Consider the following 17,960-nt stretch of genomic DNA (forward strand, 5'->3'; position numbering starts at 1 on the left):
TCTCCCCAGCCCTGAGTAAGTACTGATCTACTTTCTGTCTCTATCAATTTGCCAATTCAGGACATTTCCTATAAATGGAAATTTCCTATAAATGGAATCAGATAATATGGCCAAATAATATTCCACTGTATGGATATACTACATTTTGCTTACTCATTCATCAGTTGATAAACATCTGGATTGTTTTCATCATTTAAACTCTGTTCTTTCATTTTCTAACAGGGACTGTTGTTCCACATGTACTTTACTTCTCCTATCAACTGAAACTCTTTAAATGTTCAAAATGTAACTAATGATTCCTTTGATCATCTATGGGCATCTATGCAACTAATATGATGCGTATTTTTGAGGAAGATGCTAATTCCCAATGCACCAAGAAACTCACATTTCCCCAGGAGCTTCTTTTATCTATTTCTCTACAGTTCTGTTCATTTTTTTCTCCCTGGAAAATTCCCAATTTTCATTAAATATCACTTTATTCATGTACGGGACATAATAACTGGTTAAAAACAGCTTTGGATAAGAATAATGCCTTGGTAGTCTTGCTAGGCTGCCTGGTGACTTCTGTCTTAGAACTTGGTGTTTTTTTTTTTCTTTTTTTTTTTGAGATGGAGTCTTGCTCTGTTGCCCAGGCTGGAGTGCAGTGAGATGATCTTGGCTAACTGTAACCTCCACCTCCTGAGTTCAAGCGATCCTCCTGCCTCAGCTTTCTGAGCAGCTGGGATTACAGGCACATGCCACTACACCTGGCTAATTTTTATAATTTTTGGTAGAGATGGGGTTTTGCCATGTTGGCCAGGCTGGTCTCAAACTACTGACCTCAAGGTGATCTGCCCACCTCAGCCTCCCAAAATGCTGGGATTACAGGTGTGAGCCACTGTGCCCGGATCTGGTATTTTTTGTTTGTTTGTTTGTTTTGTTTATTTTTGAGACAGGGTCTTGCTCTGTTGCTCAGGCTGGAGTGCAGTGGCATGATCTCAGATCACTGCAATCTCCGCCTCCCAGGTTCAAGCAATTCTGCCTCAGCCTCCCGAGTAGCCGGGATTACAGACGCCCACAACCACGCCCATCTAATTTTTGTATTTCTTGGTGGAGATGGAGTTTCACTGTCGGTCAGGCTAGTCTCGAATTCCTGACCTTAGGTGATCTGCCTGTCTTGGCCTCCCAAAGTGCTAGGATTACAGGTGTGAGTCACCATGTCTGGCCGTTTTTCTTTTTTTTCCCCTGGGCTATAGTTTTTAGCAAATCATCTCCATTCTTATACTCCCTCCACCCCACCTGACTTTTTTGGGTTTTTTTTTTTTTTATCTCCCTGGCTTGCCTTTGAATGACAGATCTAAGGAAATTGGACCTGCTTGTTAATTCTTACCCTCAGTTTTATCTCTGCCCAGCCCCATGCTCTCTGAACTTCATGATCTCCTCTATGAAGTCTTCTTCAGCCTCTGAACTCTCGCTCCTTCCTCTGGGTTTCCATGGCCCTGGCACACCTTCCTACTAGAGCATATAACGTAATTATCTAATGTTCTCTTTCTCTCATTAGACTATACCTCTAGTCTCTGTTCATCTTTGTATCTGCAGTACCTACACATCAGTGCTAGGTTTATTGTAAGGGCTCAGGGTTCACAATGTTATGCCACCACCATCAGTGTGGCTGTGTGGAATCCGGATCTTCAGGTAATTTTCCTGTGGTATTTGGTTGCCTTCTACTTGTGATTCTGTGATGGTGCTATGTTTCTTGTATGCACCTAAGTAGCATGTATTTGTCTTAAGACATCTTCCCAGGAAGCTGTTTTTCTTACTTTAGTTCTACTTCACTAACAAAGGACATGTAAAACAGGTGGGGCGTATCTGGGCCTCCATCCAGAGCCAGTTGGGTCATGTTCTAGGGGGAATATTTAAGCCTTAGCGATGTATTTTCATACTTAGTTCACTAGGTTGTAATCCTAAATATTTCTGGAATTGACATGCTTATTCATCTTTAAATAAAGAGTTCAGCTAGAGAAATGGGGGGAAACATAAGGAGTTTGGGCATATGTGTTTTGGGGGGAAGGTTCTGTTACCCCCATGAACTCTAATTTTAAAAATGCCTAAAACAGGCTGGGCGCAGTGGCCCACATCTGTAATCCTAGCACTTTGGGAGGCTGAGGCGGGTGGATCACCTGAGGTCAGGAGTTCGAGACCAGCCTGGTCAACATGGTGAAACCCTGCCTCCACTAAAAATACAAAAAATTATCCAGGCATGCTGGCACACGCCTGTAATCCTGGCTACTCAGAAGGCTGAGGCAGGAGAAGAATCACTTGAACCCAGGAGGCAAAGGTCTCAGTGAGCTGAGACTGTGCCACTGCACTCCAGCCTGGGCAATAAGAGCAAAACTCCATCTTCAAAAAAAAAAAAAAAAAAAAAAAAAAAAAAAAAGAAACAAGAGAAAAGAAAGGTGGCATCCAAAGAAGTCTTCTCAAGTTATACTCAAACTGAAAAACCAGCATGAACAATATTTTTGTATATGTTACATACACATGTCACAGGGGTTCTGCCTGCTGAGACTGTTCACTTTTACTGACACCTTCTGAGTAAATGAGAACACAAAACCCTAGGTCCCAGAACAAGATGAGAACTAGCCTTACCTCCACACATGTCTGCATGTGGTGAGAAATGACTTTGGAAGCAAGTCTCAGAGCTACACTCTGAATTTCAGATCTAGAAAAATAAACAAACAAAAAAACACAAAATTACAATCAGACATATTTCATACACTGGCTTTTGCAGATAGTCTGTAATCCATGCAGAGGTGAACACTGAAAATCTCTACCTCCTGGTTACAAAAATGCCTCCGGAAGCAATCACCTTGTTGTTATTAACGCGAATCGCTGACATCATTCTATTGCTTGAGTTTAGAACTCTTAGGCTGAGGCTTAGAATGAAACACAGGACTTGAGACCTGAGGCCAGGACTGTGTGCAAGTTCATTACATAATGACTGATGGGACCATACATCTTACCAAGGTTGCACAGGAGGTATTGGGGGCAAACCTTTCATTGGAAGCAACATCCATCGTCCAGATCAAGAACTCCTTTGGGGTCAGATGGACACAGTGCTCCGTCTGGGGAAGCCACTCACCAGGGTCCATGCAGTGGAGAATTTTCAGTATCTGTGTAAGCCAAATCCACACACAAAAAAGAGAAATAAATACTCAGGGAAACGTCTCTAGAGGTTACATGATAATCAACTGTATCAACAAGAGGTCTACCTTTCAAAAGGCTCCCACTAACTTCTTATTTCCCCCATAATACATTTGGGAGACTGAGGCAGGGTGATGCAATGACTAACCAGAGGGCCTCTAGTGACTTGGGATGGGAGCCAGATACCTTGATTTCTAGGCCAGTGCCCTTTCCTTTTGATTATGCTTCCCAGGTGGCCATCTGCCCTCAAATAGCCATGTCAGCAAAGACTACCTCTAACACATTCTACAGTGAATTTTTAATGACCTGTTTCCTAAACATCCCAAAGTGGTTTGCTCTGTTTTTGGTTAATCTCTGCCATCAATACCCCTATCATCAAAAGCTTTTCTTGGTGCCCTTCTAGGTATGACGCCATGCCAACCACCATACAAAGAGAGTCCTTATCCACTGGATGCTGAATCTACTTCCTATTGCCCCTGTAGAGCCCAAACCCAATCTTGCCTTCATGATCCTGCCATTCCAGTGGCTCACAAAAGAATGTGGGGAGTGGAAAGGGCCAGTCAGTACATTGGAGACTTTACCTTGCAGAAGCATTCTGGGTGATTTTCCTTCATGGCCAACAATAAGAACTTCTCTCCCATGTTGCACAGCAAGGGTGGCAGACCCTTCTCTCCAAGTCCAGAGGCTGCTGACAAGAACTTTTCCAAGAGGGCTTCCAGTGTCAGTGAGCGCACTTCAGGGAAGGCAGATTCTAACAGCTGAGAGAAAGAGATGGGGACGTCCCTCTCCCGCTCTCCACTCTGGGCTGCTGCAGCCCACACTGCAGCAATGGTTAGTCTGGTGAGGCTCTGGAGGTACTGGGGCAGGCCTGGCGCCTTGAAGGCACAAGGGAATCCTGTTATCAGCTCTGATCCTGAGATAATCCCTCCGACTTCCTCCCAGAAGCCAAGACTCTCCAGAACTAAGAAGCAAAAAAAGCAAAGGGAAAGAGATAATCACTTTAATTTTCCACAAAAGGACATGACAGAATGAAGACTGAATCCACTGCGTGAGGCCATCAGATGTCTCCCATAAGCAGATTTCAAACACTGTCATAAGTGAGTGGCCCTCAAAGGTTCAGACTTCTAGTCCGCAACCATTTCCATTTAGGTAATGTATAATTTTTCCAACAGGGGTACAAAGGAATTACTATTAGAAGATGCGCTCCTGGCACCCCTCCTCAACATTTAATAAATATGAACTCAGTGACCTCTTATCACTGAGCCTCAAAGCTGACCAAGAGAAGAGGACGTCTAGTATAAACTTCCTTCAGGGGCTATGCTTCCCTCTGTAACACCCCTTCCCAGAAGCTCTTGGTTGAACCCTATAGTACTCTGGAGCTCATGAGACAGTTTATTCCATTGTCAAAAGTTGTTTTGTGTTTTACTCATTAGCCTAATGCCACATTTTGAGGCTCCCAATGACAGCTCCTTAGGCATTTGATTACAATTCTTGTGTCCCCTCTGTCTTCTCCAGATGAAACATTCCTAATTCCTTCCCCAAATGATGGGGTCACCATCTCTCATTATTCTAGCTGCTTTCCTGTGGACATGCCTCACCCTCTCTTAAAGGATGGCCCATAGGCTGGATCACAAATCTCCTGCACGGTTTGACCCACAGGACTATTACTTTCCCTGTTCTGAACTGGAGTTGCATCACACTTGTTGACTCATATGGAGCACAAAATCAACTGAAACCACAGCCCTTCTTTTTTGACATGGTCTATTGATGGTGGTGAGTCATCTTTCTCCCACTTTGTACTCAGTACTTAGGCCAAGATGTGTTTTCTTTGTTTGTTTATTTTAAGCCCAAGTATATCCCTGTTAAATTTTATCTTCCTGTTAAGTTTTATGGTCTGCCTTTCATTTGCCAAGATCTTTTCATATTCTCAGTTCTGATTAAAAAAATAAAAAAACCCAAAAACTTATTGCCTGCTAACTATGTGGTGGGAGCTAAATAAGATCACTGCCCTTAAGGAGTTTATAGTCAGCCTAGTTTGAGAAAGAGAAATGCATGAACACATAATTCCAATATACTGGTATAAATGATAACCCAAGTCTCAAGGAAGAAGAGAGGTGACAATGTGTTAGGACCACCAAAGGCAGGGGAACCAGCTGAGCAAAGGCTCAACGAAGGCAGAATGGACCATATGGGGAACTACAGGCCATCCCATAACACTGGAGCATAAAATTAGAGGTGGGAAAGGGCAGGAGATGAGGCCAGGGAAGAAATGTGGCTAGAGTACAGAAAGCCTTCTAGACAATGTGAAGCAGCTAGTTCTGTATGCAAGGGAATGCCACTGAGGGGTTAGTTTAAGCAATAAGGTCAGGGGCCCATTTTCACTGAAGTGCTCTTATTGTTGAGGGGGCAATATTAGAGGCAGGGAGACCAGTTACAACACTACTGCACCGTAGTCCAGGAGAGAAATAAATGACGAGGGCCTAAAGTTCAGAAGGAATCGGGAGAAGGTGGGTTTAAGAAACACTGAAGGTCTGAAGCCAAGGTGATCATTTAAAAAGGTAGAAAAGAAAGAAAAAAAACTACGGAAGGGATAAAACTGGCAGGACTAGGGAATGAGGGTGCGGACTAGGGGAGGAGTCTTGGGTACCTCCCAGCACCCAGTTCTTCACACATGTTCATCATCTAATAGAAGTTGGGTAAACCAGCTGGGCCTGGTGGCTCACGCCTGTAATCCCAACGTTTTGGGAGCCCAAGGTGGGAGGACTGCTTGAGCCCAGGAGTTTGAGACCAGGCTGGACAACATCGTGAGAATCTATTTCTACAAAAAATAAAAAGTTAGCTGGGTGGGAGATCACTTGAGCCCAGGAGGTGGAGGATGCAGTGAGCCATGATGCTGACACTGCACTCCAGCCTGGGCAACAAAGTGAGACCCTATCTCAAAAACGCATACAAATACACAGGAATGCCTAAATGCCCACAATCAAATAATTACTAAAATTTATGTGGGTAAGGTGGAGGGCAGAGGCCTTCGGTGAGCAGGCTCCCTGCTGGCCCTTGCTTCAAACGCTCTTCAAGGCTCTCACCAATTCATTAACTAGCCCTCTTTGGTTTGCGTCATACCCCAGTTATGAATCCTCTTAATTGTACCATTCGGTCCATGAAGTTTTATCTACAGGAACTTAGGACAGACTTCACCAAATGCCTTGCCAAAATTTAGATATTATATTCATAGCATTCTCTGATAAACCCTGACAACTGTACCCATAATGTTAACAAGTTTATCCTGGATTGGCTTACCAGAGAGCATTTAAGTGATATGCATTTACAGCTAATAAAACACTGTTTATATTTATCATCTCATTATAACTCAGAGAACTCTGCCGACTTCTAGAAAACGAACATAAACATAATGCAAATGTAAAACATTAAGGTAACAGAAAAATTAATTTGAAATCGAAAATTTGCATAGACTTGCAATAATTTGAGATTTAAAAATATACAATATTTATGTAACACATCAAATTGTTTCAAAGTCTGCCACAGGGGCCAAAACGAGGACTAGACTTGGGCTCCAATATGATGGGATCCCAGGGAGGCCATCATATTTTTTTTTTTTTTTTTGAGACAGAGTCTCACTCTGTCTTCCAGGCAGAAGTACAGTGGTGCATTCTTGGGTCACTGCAACCTCCACCTCCAGGGTTCAAGTGATTCTCCTGCCTCAGCCTCCTGAGTAGCTGGGATTACAGGCACACACCACCACTCCCAGCTAATTTTTGTATTTTTAGTAGAGACAGGGTTTCGCCATGCTGGACAGGCTGGTCTCGAACTCCTGACCTTGTGATCCGTTTGCCTCAGCCTCCCAAAATGCTGGGATTACAGGCGTGAGCCACCATGCCTGGCCACACCTCTACTCTTAACTCAGACATTGCAGAATTCCCAGCTCACAAGGAGGCATCTTTTTATTTTTAAATTTTTTTGAGACAGAATCTCCCTCTGTCACCCATGCTGGAGCGCAGTGGCACAACCTTGGCTCACTGCAACCTTCGCCTCCCCGATTCAAGTGATTCTCCTGCCTCAGCCTCCAGAGTAGCTGGAAATACAGGCACGCGCCACCACACCTGGCTAATTTTTGTATTTTTAGTAGAGACAAGGTTTAACCATGTTGTCCAGGCTGGTCTCAAACTCCTGACCTCAAATAATCCACCCACCTTGGCCTCCCAAAGTGCTGGGATTACAGGTGTGACCCACTGAGCCCAGCCAGGCAGGCATCTTTATAAAGCAGTGAGGGAAACCCTGGGCAGCTGGGATCTTCAACCTCTGTGTCATCTCTGTTTCAGTGTCTAAAAACCGAATCTCATAATAATTTAATAATAAGAGCACAGTACTATCGTCTCCAGGTACCATTTCCCTATCCTTCCTACCCACTGCTGCTAGAGGACAACATTATATTCAAAAGGAATTTCATTTGTTTGGTACAGTCAGAAATACGGCTCAGAAATCTGCTCTTAAAACTGTAATTAACAACAGGAAGAACTATCTGGGTTGTTCTGGATATAGTCCAGGCTGAGTGTAAGTGTAGTCTGCTGGACTTGAGAGCTGGACACCCAGACCCACTTGCCTGGTCTGGGGCCTTAAGAAGGGATGATATCACCAGGAAGCCAGGGAATGAAGGCACTACCCAAAAGAAGGAGGAGATGGGGAGCAAGCATGCTGATGAGGTGAATGAATGGAGACATTACTTAGGGACTTCTTGACCTACATTGCCTGTGACTTCAGTATTAACTTTGTAAGTATTTCCTAAGCATATACAGGTTGAACATCTCTAATCTGAAAATCTGAAATCTAAAATGCTCTAAGATCAGAAACTTTTTACGTGTTGAAATGGTGCCACAAGTGGAAAATTCCGCATCTGACCTAATGCAGTCAACACACAGATGCAGTTTATTCAGTGACCCCAAGGGAAAAATAAAATCACCTTCCAGTTATATGTATAAGGTATGTATGAAACATAAATGAATTTTGTGTTTAGATTTGGGTTCCACCCCAAGATATCTCATTATATATGCAAATATTAAAAAAAAAAAAACCCAAACCTGAAATCTGAAACATGTCGGGTCCCAAGCATTTTGGGTAAAGCATGCTTAACTGTATTAGGTACTTGGGAGATATAGAGATGCAGAGCTGAGAAAGAAAAAGATCTGCTTCAAAGAGCTTTAAGACCAATGGAAGGACAAAGAACAAGTACACAATAATAACTATAAAAATCTGGCTCGGCGCAGTGCCTCACGCCTGTAATCTCAGCACTTTGGGAGCCTGAGGCGGGCAGATCACCTGAGGTCAGGAGTTTGAGACCAACCTGACCAACATGGTAAAACCCCGTCTCTACTAAAAAAAATACAAAAATTAGCTGGGCGTGATGGCAGGCGCCTATAATCCCAGCTACTCAAGAGGCTGAGGCAGGAGAATCGCTTGAACCCAAAAGGTGGAGTTTGTAGTGAGCCAAGATAGGGCCACTGCACTCCAGCCTGAGCAATAGAAGAGACTCTCTCAAAAACACCACCACCAACAAAAACCTATAAAAATCACAAAATGTTTAGTGTCCTAAAATTGTTACTAATAAGAGCTGAAATTTGGGCTGGGCGCGGTGGCTTACGCCTATAATCCCAGCCACTTTGGGAGGCCAACGTGGGCAGATCACCCAAGGTCAGGAGCTTGAGACCAGCCTGACCAACATGGCGAAACCCCATCTCTACTAAAAATACAACAATTAGCCAGGCGTGGTGGTGCATGCCTGTAATCCCAGCTACTCGGGAGGCTGAGGCAGGAGAATTGCTTGAACCTGTGAGACGGAGGTAGCAGTGAGCCGAGATTGTGCCACTGTACTAGAGCCCATACAACAAGGGCAAAACTGTCTCAAGAAAAAAAAAAAAAATGGCCGGGCGCTCAAGCCTGTAATCCCAGCACTTTGGGAGGCCGAGACGGGCGGATCACGAGGTCAGGAGATCGAGACCATCCTGGCTAATACAGTGAAACCCCGTCTCTACTAAAAAATACAAAAAACTAGCCGGGCGACGTGGCGGGCGCCTGTAGTCCCAGCTACTCAGGAGGCTGAGGCAGGAGAATGGCTTAAACCCAGGAGGCGGAGCAGTGAGCTGAGATCTGGCCACTGCACTCCAGCCTGGGCGACAGAGCGAGACTCCGTCTCAAAAAAAAAAAAAAAAAGAAAAAAAAATGCTGACATTTGTTGAGTATTTACGTGTCATGTACTATTACGTAATTATAACATATTACATACCCATGATTTAATGCTATGAATAAAAATTACTTCTATTTTATTTATTTTTTTGAGACAGAGTCTCTGTCACCCAGGCTGGAGTGCAGAGCAGTTCACTGCAATGTCTGCCTCCCAGGTTCAAGCAATTCTCCTGCCTCAGCCTCCCAAAGTGTTGGGATTACAGGCGTGAGCCACTGTGCCCAGCCAAAAATTACTTTTAGAATTTATACTTGTTGATATTATTCGGAGCACCTAGACAAGTATTAACTCATTAATGAGGTAGGCTCTATTATTATTATCATTCCCATTTTACAGATGAGGAAACAGAGAGGTTAAGTCACTCGCTCAAGGTCACTAAGAAAAAGGCAGGTAAAGAGAAAACATACTAAAACCATACGAAAGACCAAAATGAATGTGATGGCACTGATATTCTACTGGAAGAAATGGAAAAAGGGCTTTCAAGAGGGAACACAATTTAAGGTGGGCCCTGAGGCTGCACAGGTGCCTCACTGGGAGAGGAGAGGAAAGCGCAAACGTGCCAGGGAGAGTTAGGAGAGAACAGGCACAGAGAGACCTTTAAATAAGTTTGCTGAATTAATGTGTCAACAGAGGAGCAGCAGGAGAGGCTAGATCTAGAGCCCAAAGGGAGACAATTATCAAGTGATACTCATTTAGGCATTTTCTCCAAACTGCTGCTTGGAAAAAATATTCTGTTTGTGCAGCAACTCTGACTCCAGGAGATGCCCTGAAGGGCTTGTGAAACCATGAACTGCTACCTCGACCTCACCCCAGAGTTTCTGATTCTGAAGGTCCTGGGATGGGGCTGATGATTTGCATTTTCAACAAGCTCACAGGTGAAGCTGCTGCTGCTGATCCAGGTATTTTAAACACCACTGCCCTCAAGTGAAGGTAATGACTAAGGATATTAAAACCACACATGCCTGAATCCCACTCTTGTAGATTCTGATTCAGTTGGTTTCAAATTGGGCGCAGACAGCTGTAATCTTAAAAACTGGCAGGTAATTCTGCTCTGCACCCCAGCTGAGAACCACACTCCTCAGGGCCAACTTTCGCGCGGTTGGCAGGGTTTATGGGTGGGTAGGGCGCTGAAGTTCCAAGCAGAGCATGGCTGATTCCAGCGCAGGACTTCACAGTAGTGAAGAACTAGAAAATTCACCATGCCCCAATTTCTCTTTCAAATAAAAACACCAAAGGAGAGAAAATAACCAAGAATTCGAAAGAATGAATCCGCACTATAAATGTTCCTGGCAGGCAGGCCGGCCACCTGGCCAGACCTTCAGCAATGTAAACACTGGCTCGCTATGTGCAGGTTCTGCTCTAGGTCTAGATGTAGAAGTGAATTAGACTCAGCTTTGCTCTCATGGAGCTCCAACTGGGTGGGGACCACAGGAACCACATTCCTCTATTCCATCTCAGTACCCAGAGTGAGAGGGTCTCTAGGTGGAACATAAGGTTGGAGGCAGGAATGTCCAATACTTCAGCATAAGCTACTGCAGCAACTAATAAAGAAATGCTGCTTTTCTCTTGCACAGTGGTTCTCGGCCCAGGAAGCACACTACATTCATCTGAGAGCTTTAGAAAAATACTTATGTCAGGGGACACTTGACCGCATCTCTGGGGTGAGATCTGGCAGTCTAATTTTAAAGTGACCTAGGTACAGCAGGGATTGACGGCTACTGTTTCAGTGGTAAAGTCTGTTTCCCACTGCAGGGAGAGTTCATCAAAGGATTTTCACAACCAAGACTTTTCCCTGGTGCAACAACGTTTGTGTCCTGCCATAAAGAGTCTAGATGAACATGTGGTACTTATTTTCATTTCTATGAGTGCCCTTCATTGTAGGACACAAATAACTGAAGTTAGATCCAGTCTGAAGTTTAGCAGCCTTCTTCTTTAGCAGACTGTAATTTTCAACCTTCTTTGCCTTTTATTAAAAAAGAAAGAAAGAAAGAAAAGAGACAGTTTATTACAAGCTGGTCTCGAACTCCTAGGCTCAAGTGAGCCTCCCACATCTGTCTCCTGAGTACCTGGGACTACAGGTGCATGCCACCACACCCATCTGAAATCTTACCTTTTCTACTTGCAACCTCAACTTTGACTGATTTGAGTTTCTTCTTTGTTGGAAAGTCCAAATGTTTGAGTGAAAGAATGAAGTTCCTGTTTTAATGGCCCCATCATATTTTTCCTAAGTTAGAGTGATTTTTTTCTAACTCTTCCTGGCTGGAGCTTTTTTCAGCCCTCCTTGTTTGGAAAGTCTTTGCACTTTCCCACCAGTGCAATCATCTCAGCCACTCAAGTATGTGTGACTGATTCTTGCATCCAATTTGATTTCATTTTTGGAATTAACTTTTTTTTTTTTTTTTTTTCACTCTTCGGAGCAAGTATATTTCTGGCCTTCAAGGGAATGGCTGAATGGCTGGATTCACATGGAAGGACAATACCTCCTACTGTGCCATGTCCTGGTTCCCTGGAGAAGTAATTCCTAAAGAAATGTCACAATGTGGCAGACTGGTATAAGTTGCCAGCTTATATTTTGCAAAGGATGTTAAAAACCTACTATTATCATTTCATGAAAGAAAGTCTCTTATGCTCCGAAAGGGAAAAAATCATAGTGTCATCATAAAAGATAATTTAAAGAAATTTGTTTTTAAGAAAAAGATGTAGCCAGGCATCGTGGCATGCACCTGTAGTTCCAGCTAGCTGGGAGGCTGAGGGAGGAGGATTGCTTGAGCCCAGGAGTTTGAAGCTACAATGTGCTATCAGCACACCTGTGAAGAGCCATTGCACTTCAGCCTGGGTAACGTAGTGAGACCCCATCTCTAAAACTAAAACTAAGGAAAAAAAAAAAGACAAATTTGCTATAGTATCATTTTGCTATAGTTTCCTTGTGCCATGGGCTGGTGAAATCACCAGGAAGCAGCACTAGTGAATTACAGCTTTGAAGAAGTTGATAAAAGCTTCTTGAGGCTAGTCTGTTTGGATGGCATAACTATTAGGAACCTCTGTTCTCAGGAAGAAACTGAAGGAACTTTGCAGAGTCCTTCATGGCACTAAGGAGTGTCTTGCATGAAGGAGTATGGTGGCCCATTCACACACACAGTTCCTTTGGTAGTACCGCATGTGTTATCTTAGTAGTTTTTGGTTCTTTGTTAGGTTGGAGATTCCAGTGTAATGCCTGCAACCTAACAGTCACTGTGAAAGTTAACTTTAGATATCGAAACTGCCACTCCCTAACTAACCAAGGGAGAGTGCTAATTTCAACAGGCTGCTGAAAGAAGATTTAACAGTAGCACAGACCTTGAGCAGGGATGGCATCATACTTAGCATGTTCTGTTCTATTATTTAGGGCAGTCTGTCTCCTCCCTAGAGGAGAAGCATAACCCCAAAGGGAAGGCCTGTGGGCCATTCACCTTTGCTCTTCTGAGCTATTCATACAGGTTTGTTAAATTTTAAAAAATCAATATAATTTTAAAAGATGCACGTTAATCTAAATAGCTTTAACAAGGGCATTCTGAAAAAAAAAGTGGATAATATTACCACATAATTATGGATACAGTGAAGTTACACCACAACAGCATTTAATTTAGGTGAATTTAACTTTAGGTGTGGCCAGGGGTGGGGAAGGAATAATAATTAGAGAGGGCAGTTTCCCCTGGCATTCCAATCAGTGATCAATGTCCCATGTAGGGTTGCTGTACTGTTACCTCAGACCAGCGGTTCTCAAACTTGAGCTGCTCACCCCGAGTTTCTAATTCAGTAAGTCTGGGGCAGGGTCCCCCAAAAGTTACATTTCCTAATTAAATTCCCAGGTAATGCTGATGCTGCTGGTGCAGGGACCGCACTTTTAGGGCCTCCACCTCAGACCATCTGAGCTCATCCGTGCTTTCCATAGTGCAAACATCTTGCCATGCTGAATGTGTGTAATTCTAGTGTTTAATGGTATTTGTTTTTGTACACCATGGCCCTTCATCATAAGTCAACCCCTTCATCTAGTATTCAACCAAAGAGCTCCTGCATATTATACAGTCCCTGGCCTTCTGATCGTCTTGTGTCAAAATAAAAAGGGCAAGAAAGAAAAAATGTAAGGCCCAGAATGACAACATTTCCTTGGTCCCAGCAAAGATGGCTATGGGGGAGGCAAAGTCCCAGTAATCATACACAACTTGTTCTATTTAGAAGCAGCAGTCAGTATCCGTGAAGGCAGAAAGATCCTCCTCAGGACTGAAAAGACCAACCCAACAACAAAAAAATGGTTTCACCACTACAAAGTGTCACTTATAAGGATACTGTGCAAATGGCAGTGATACTGGTTGTGCCACCATGGAAGGTCATTTGCCACTAAGTCTCAGAAGAAGATTCCTCATTCTGTCTGAACTTGCACATGTTATTCCCTCTGCCTCAAAGGAATGTATGAATGAACAAACGAGTGAATTTCTCCTTTGCAGACATAATTGTTATAAACTTTTCTCTATCTTCTCCTTTCTCTCCCAGTATCTTCAACCTCCTTAAAAAAGTAGCAGATGAAAAAATACAGAGCAGGCTTCATTTTTTTTTTTTTTTTTTTGAGATGGAGTCTCACTCTGTTGCCCAGGCTGGAGTACAGTGGCACAATCTTGGCTCACTGCAACCTCCGCCTTTTGGGTTCAAGTGAGTCTCCTGCCTCAGCCTCCCGAGTAATCGGGATTACAGGCGCCAGCCATCAAGCCTGGCTAATTACTGTATTTTTAGTAGAGACAGGGTTTCGCCATTTTGGCCAGCCTGGTCTCGAACTCCTGACCTCAAGTGATCCGCCCACCTCAGCCTCCCAAAGTGCTGGGATTACAGGCATTAGCCATTGTGCCTGGCCCAGACTTCACTTTCAGTGCATAGGGAGACAGCCTGCTTTTTCTATTTCAAAGAATTGTAGCGTTGGTTAGAGCTCTGTAATCAGATCCAACAAAAGTTTTTATCTGAAATGGTGGATAAACTGGTTCTAAAAATAATCACACATGATAATTTGTACACTCTTAATGTTGATGTCCTGTCATGCAATTTCTCAGTTAAAAAATTATATTTTTAGAGAAAAGGAAACCATAGGAACAACAACAACAACAAAATAAAATGACTTAATAAATCTTGGCTTCTCCTTATCAAAGGGAAATTCCATTTTTCCATTTAATCCTTGACCCGCCCAGTAAACTGTAATCCTGACCCCAGGGGCTCTTCCAGTTACAAACATGTTGAATGACCTGGTGGAGGGATTTGGAAACTAACTTTGTCTCACCCTGAACTAGTACTGGTTGTTTATTTCTTGCCTAGGTTTGTTTCTGGTTCTCTGAACCCCATCATCTCTGCTTACACAGGTGCAGCCCCCATCACACACACTCCTTGAAAAACATCCCTACTTTCCCTTGTCCCTGCATATTCTCAAAGGCATGTATTTTTCAAGTGTAGGATTCCCAATCGGCTGCTGAGGAAGGAGGATGTGCTTCCGAGGATACTCTGAAGACTATCCTGGTAGCCCATAGAATCAAAACATATCCTCTCTGGCTTGGGAGACAGCAGAGGCAGAAGAGCTCAAAGGATCTGGGTAGGCTAAAGATGAGCTCACCAGGCCCTGGGTGGGACCCACAGCTTTTACTATTGCCTCCACCCACCATCCCATCTCAGCCTTTGCCCAACACAGGGAGGAAGTCCAGAACTACTGTGGATAAACACATGACAACTCAAAGACACAAACATAGTTAATTCTAAGCATACACTACTTCTGGTTTCCTTTCCTCTTTTCTTTCTCCTTTCTCCTTTCCTTTCCTTTCCCGTCCCCCCCTCCCTTCTCTCTCTCTCCGTCTCTCTGTCTCTCTCTCTCTCAATCTTTCTTTTTTTGAGACAGGGTCTTACTCTTGTTACCAGGCTAGAGTGCAGTGGTATGACTGCATGCAGCTCACTGCAGCCTTCCCGGGCTCAGGAAGCAATGGAAATGAGCCTGGGAGGTGATTCTCCTAACTCAGCCTCAGTCCCAGGGAACTGGGACTACAGGCACAAGCCCCCATGCCTGGCTAATTTTTTGTATTTTCTGTAGAGATGGGGTTTTGCCATGTTGCCCAGGCTGGTCTTGAACTCCTGGGCTCAAGCAATTCACCTGCCTTGGGCTCCCAAAGTATTGGTACTACAGGTGTGAGGCACTGCGCCCGGCCTCCTGGTTCTTTTGGTGAACTGGTCCTAAGAACAGGATTGGGAATCAGAAATTCGTCCACCATGACCCTGTTTAATTTAAACTCTAACTCACAAAGGACCTGGGGCTTCTCTTCCACACTTAGTCCATGGGATACCGCAAAACCAACTTGGGAGTCAATTGCTAACTGGGAGGATTCCTTTACATAATGGGCTTACTTCTGTTGCCTCACCTGTAATAAGAGACACTAGGATCACCCATCTCAGTCCCTTGCTAGTGCTACCATTTAGTTCTGGGAATGCCCCTGGGGTTGAGGGTCTGTAGAATCTAAGACTGAAGAGGTTCCTGGCACCAATGAATTGTAGACCAAATCATCAGTGATGTTGCAAGGTGTAGTATACAGCTGCTAGCAAAATCCAACAAAATCTGGTTGTACTAGGAGTGTCCCTATTTTAATGTGAAGTCCAGCCCCAACATGGAGAGAGGACTTAGGTTAATTCTGCCAGGTAATCAATGGAAATGAATCTGGGAGTCAGGATCCAGCTGCTTCCACCCTGGATATGATGGCCATTCATTTCTTTGTTCTTGCTATCAGTTTTATCTCTTGATAAGCTGCTGTTCTCCCAATGTTGGCTTTTTCTTGTAATGTGACTTTTCATAATTTTTATGACATTTACCCCAATCTTCTGAGTGTATGACGCCCACTTTACAGTTGAAGAACCAAAAGGTTTCAAGACAAGGTGACAGAAGTGATTTTTGCTTCTGCCTATAAAAGATTAACCATTACAGGAATTGTCCTTCTACCATAAACAATGAGAAAACTGAACAAAATGTATGAAATCATTGTTTTTAATCATTGGATACAAGCAATGCAAGACTCAACAAGAAGACAACAATAAGGCAAGTTTTACAACTGCCTGAGCTTACTGCCAAGAGGGAATTTCTAAGCCCTAGTACAGAGAGGAGGAACTCAGAGCCCAGAGGTCTTGCTCAGTTGAAAAGATGAGAGATCAGAGTTTGGGAAGACTCAGGCAGCTGGAATTTGTGGGGTACAATATTGGAGAGAACAAATCTGTATAGTGAGAGAGCTCTGGAGATCTGTAATCCAACCAATCCTAAGTAACTCAACTGTGTGTAAAACAAAGTCCAACACTTTAAAGAATAAAACAAATCCAACACCCAATGACATAAAATTAACATTGTCTGGTATCTGATAAAAAATTTTAAGCATGCAAAGAAGTAGCAAAGTATAACCCATAACCAGGAGAAAAAATAATTTAAAAATATCCTAAAATGACAGCAATAATGAAATTAGAAACAAGAACATGAAAACAGTTATGTACGCCTGCTACATATGGTCAAGAATCTAGAGGAAGACTGAACATGATAAAGGGAGATACAGAAGATATAAAAAGGACACAAATGAAACTTCTAGAGATGAACAATACAAGATCTACAATTAAAAAAAATTCACTAGATGAAAATAACAGTAGAGGCTGGGTATGGTGGCTCACATCTGTAATTCTAGCACTTTGGGAGGCCAAGGGAGGCGGACTGCTTAAGCCTAGGAGTTCAAGACCATTTGGGCAACATAGTGAGACCCTACATCATTTTTCTTAAAAGAAAACAGTAGCAGGTTATACACTGCAAAAGAAAAAGTTTGTGAATTTAGAGTCACAAAAGTTGAAGCTATCAAAAGTAAAACAGATTTAAAAAAAAAAGAAAGAGCATCAGCGATATATGGGACAACTTCAAGGGACTTAAGTTACATTTGAATGGAATCACAGAAAGAAAGGAAAAACAGGAAGAGATGGAGGAAATATTTAAAGCAATAATGGTGTTGGGGGCTGGGCATGGTGGCTCACGTCTGTAATCCCAAACTTTGGGAGGCCAAGGTAGGAGGAGTGCTTGAACCCTGGAGTTCAACCAACCTGGGCAACATAGCAAGACCTTGTCTTTACAAGAAATTTAAAAATTAGGGCATGGTGGCATGTGCCTGTAGTCCCACTTACTCGGGAGGTTGGGGTTGGAGGATTTCCTAAGCCCAGGAGTTTGAGGCTGCACTAAGCCATGATCGTGCCACTGCACTCCAGCATGGGAGACAGTGCAAGACCCTGTCTCTAGAAATGAACAAACAAACAAAAAATGATGCTGAAAAACTGGATATCCATAAGAAAAAAATAAAAAAAAGAATGCCAACCATATCTCATGATACACATGAAAATTAACTTGAGATAGATTACAGATCTAAATGTTAAATGCAAAACTACAAAATTTAGAAGAAAAAGGAGGGAACATCTTTGTGACCTTGGAATAGGCAAGAACTTCTTAACTAGG

At 43.2% G+C, this 17,960-nt stretch overlaps 1 protein-coding gene across 1 annotated transcript in view; it reads right to left on the reverse strand.

Annotated features, from left to right (window-relative positions):
* THADA (THADA armadillo repeat containing) overlaps positions 1 to 17,960 on the reverse strand; it is a 349,278-nt gene that overhangs the window by 54,094 nt on the left and 277,224 nt on the right. Inside the window, exons 33-35 of the mRNA XM_017862713.1 lie at positions 3,762 to 4,141; positions 3,031 to 3,149; positions 2,626 to 2,698 (exon numbers count right to left, since the gene is read on the reverse strand). Coding sequence (XP_017718202.1) covers positions 2,626 to 2,698; positions 3,031 to 3,149; positions 3,762 to 4,141 — 572 coding nt within the window. The remainder of the gene's footprint in view (positions 1 to 2,625; positions 2,699 to 3,030; positions 3,150 to 3,761; positions 4,142 to 17,960) is intronic.

The sequence above is a fragment of the Rhinopithecus bieti genome, unplaced genomic scaffold, assembly GCF_001698545.2.
Source record: "Rhinopithecus bieti isolate Rb0 unplaced genomic scaffold, ASM169854v2 scaffold_61117, whole genome shotgun sequence".
In the NCBI taxonomy this organism is placed as follows: Eukaryota; Metazoa; Chordata; class Mammalia; order Primates; family Cercopithecidae; genus Rhinopithecus; species Rhinopithecus bieti.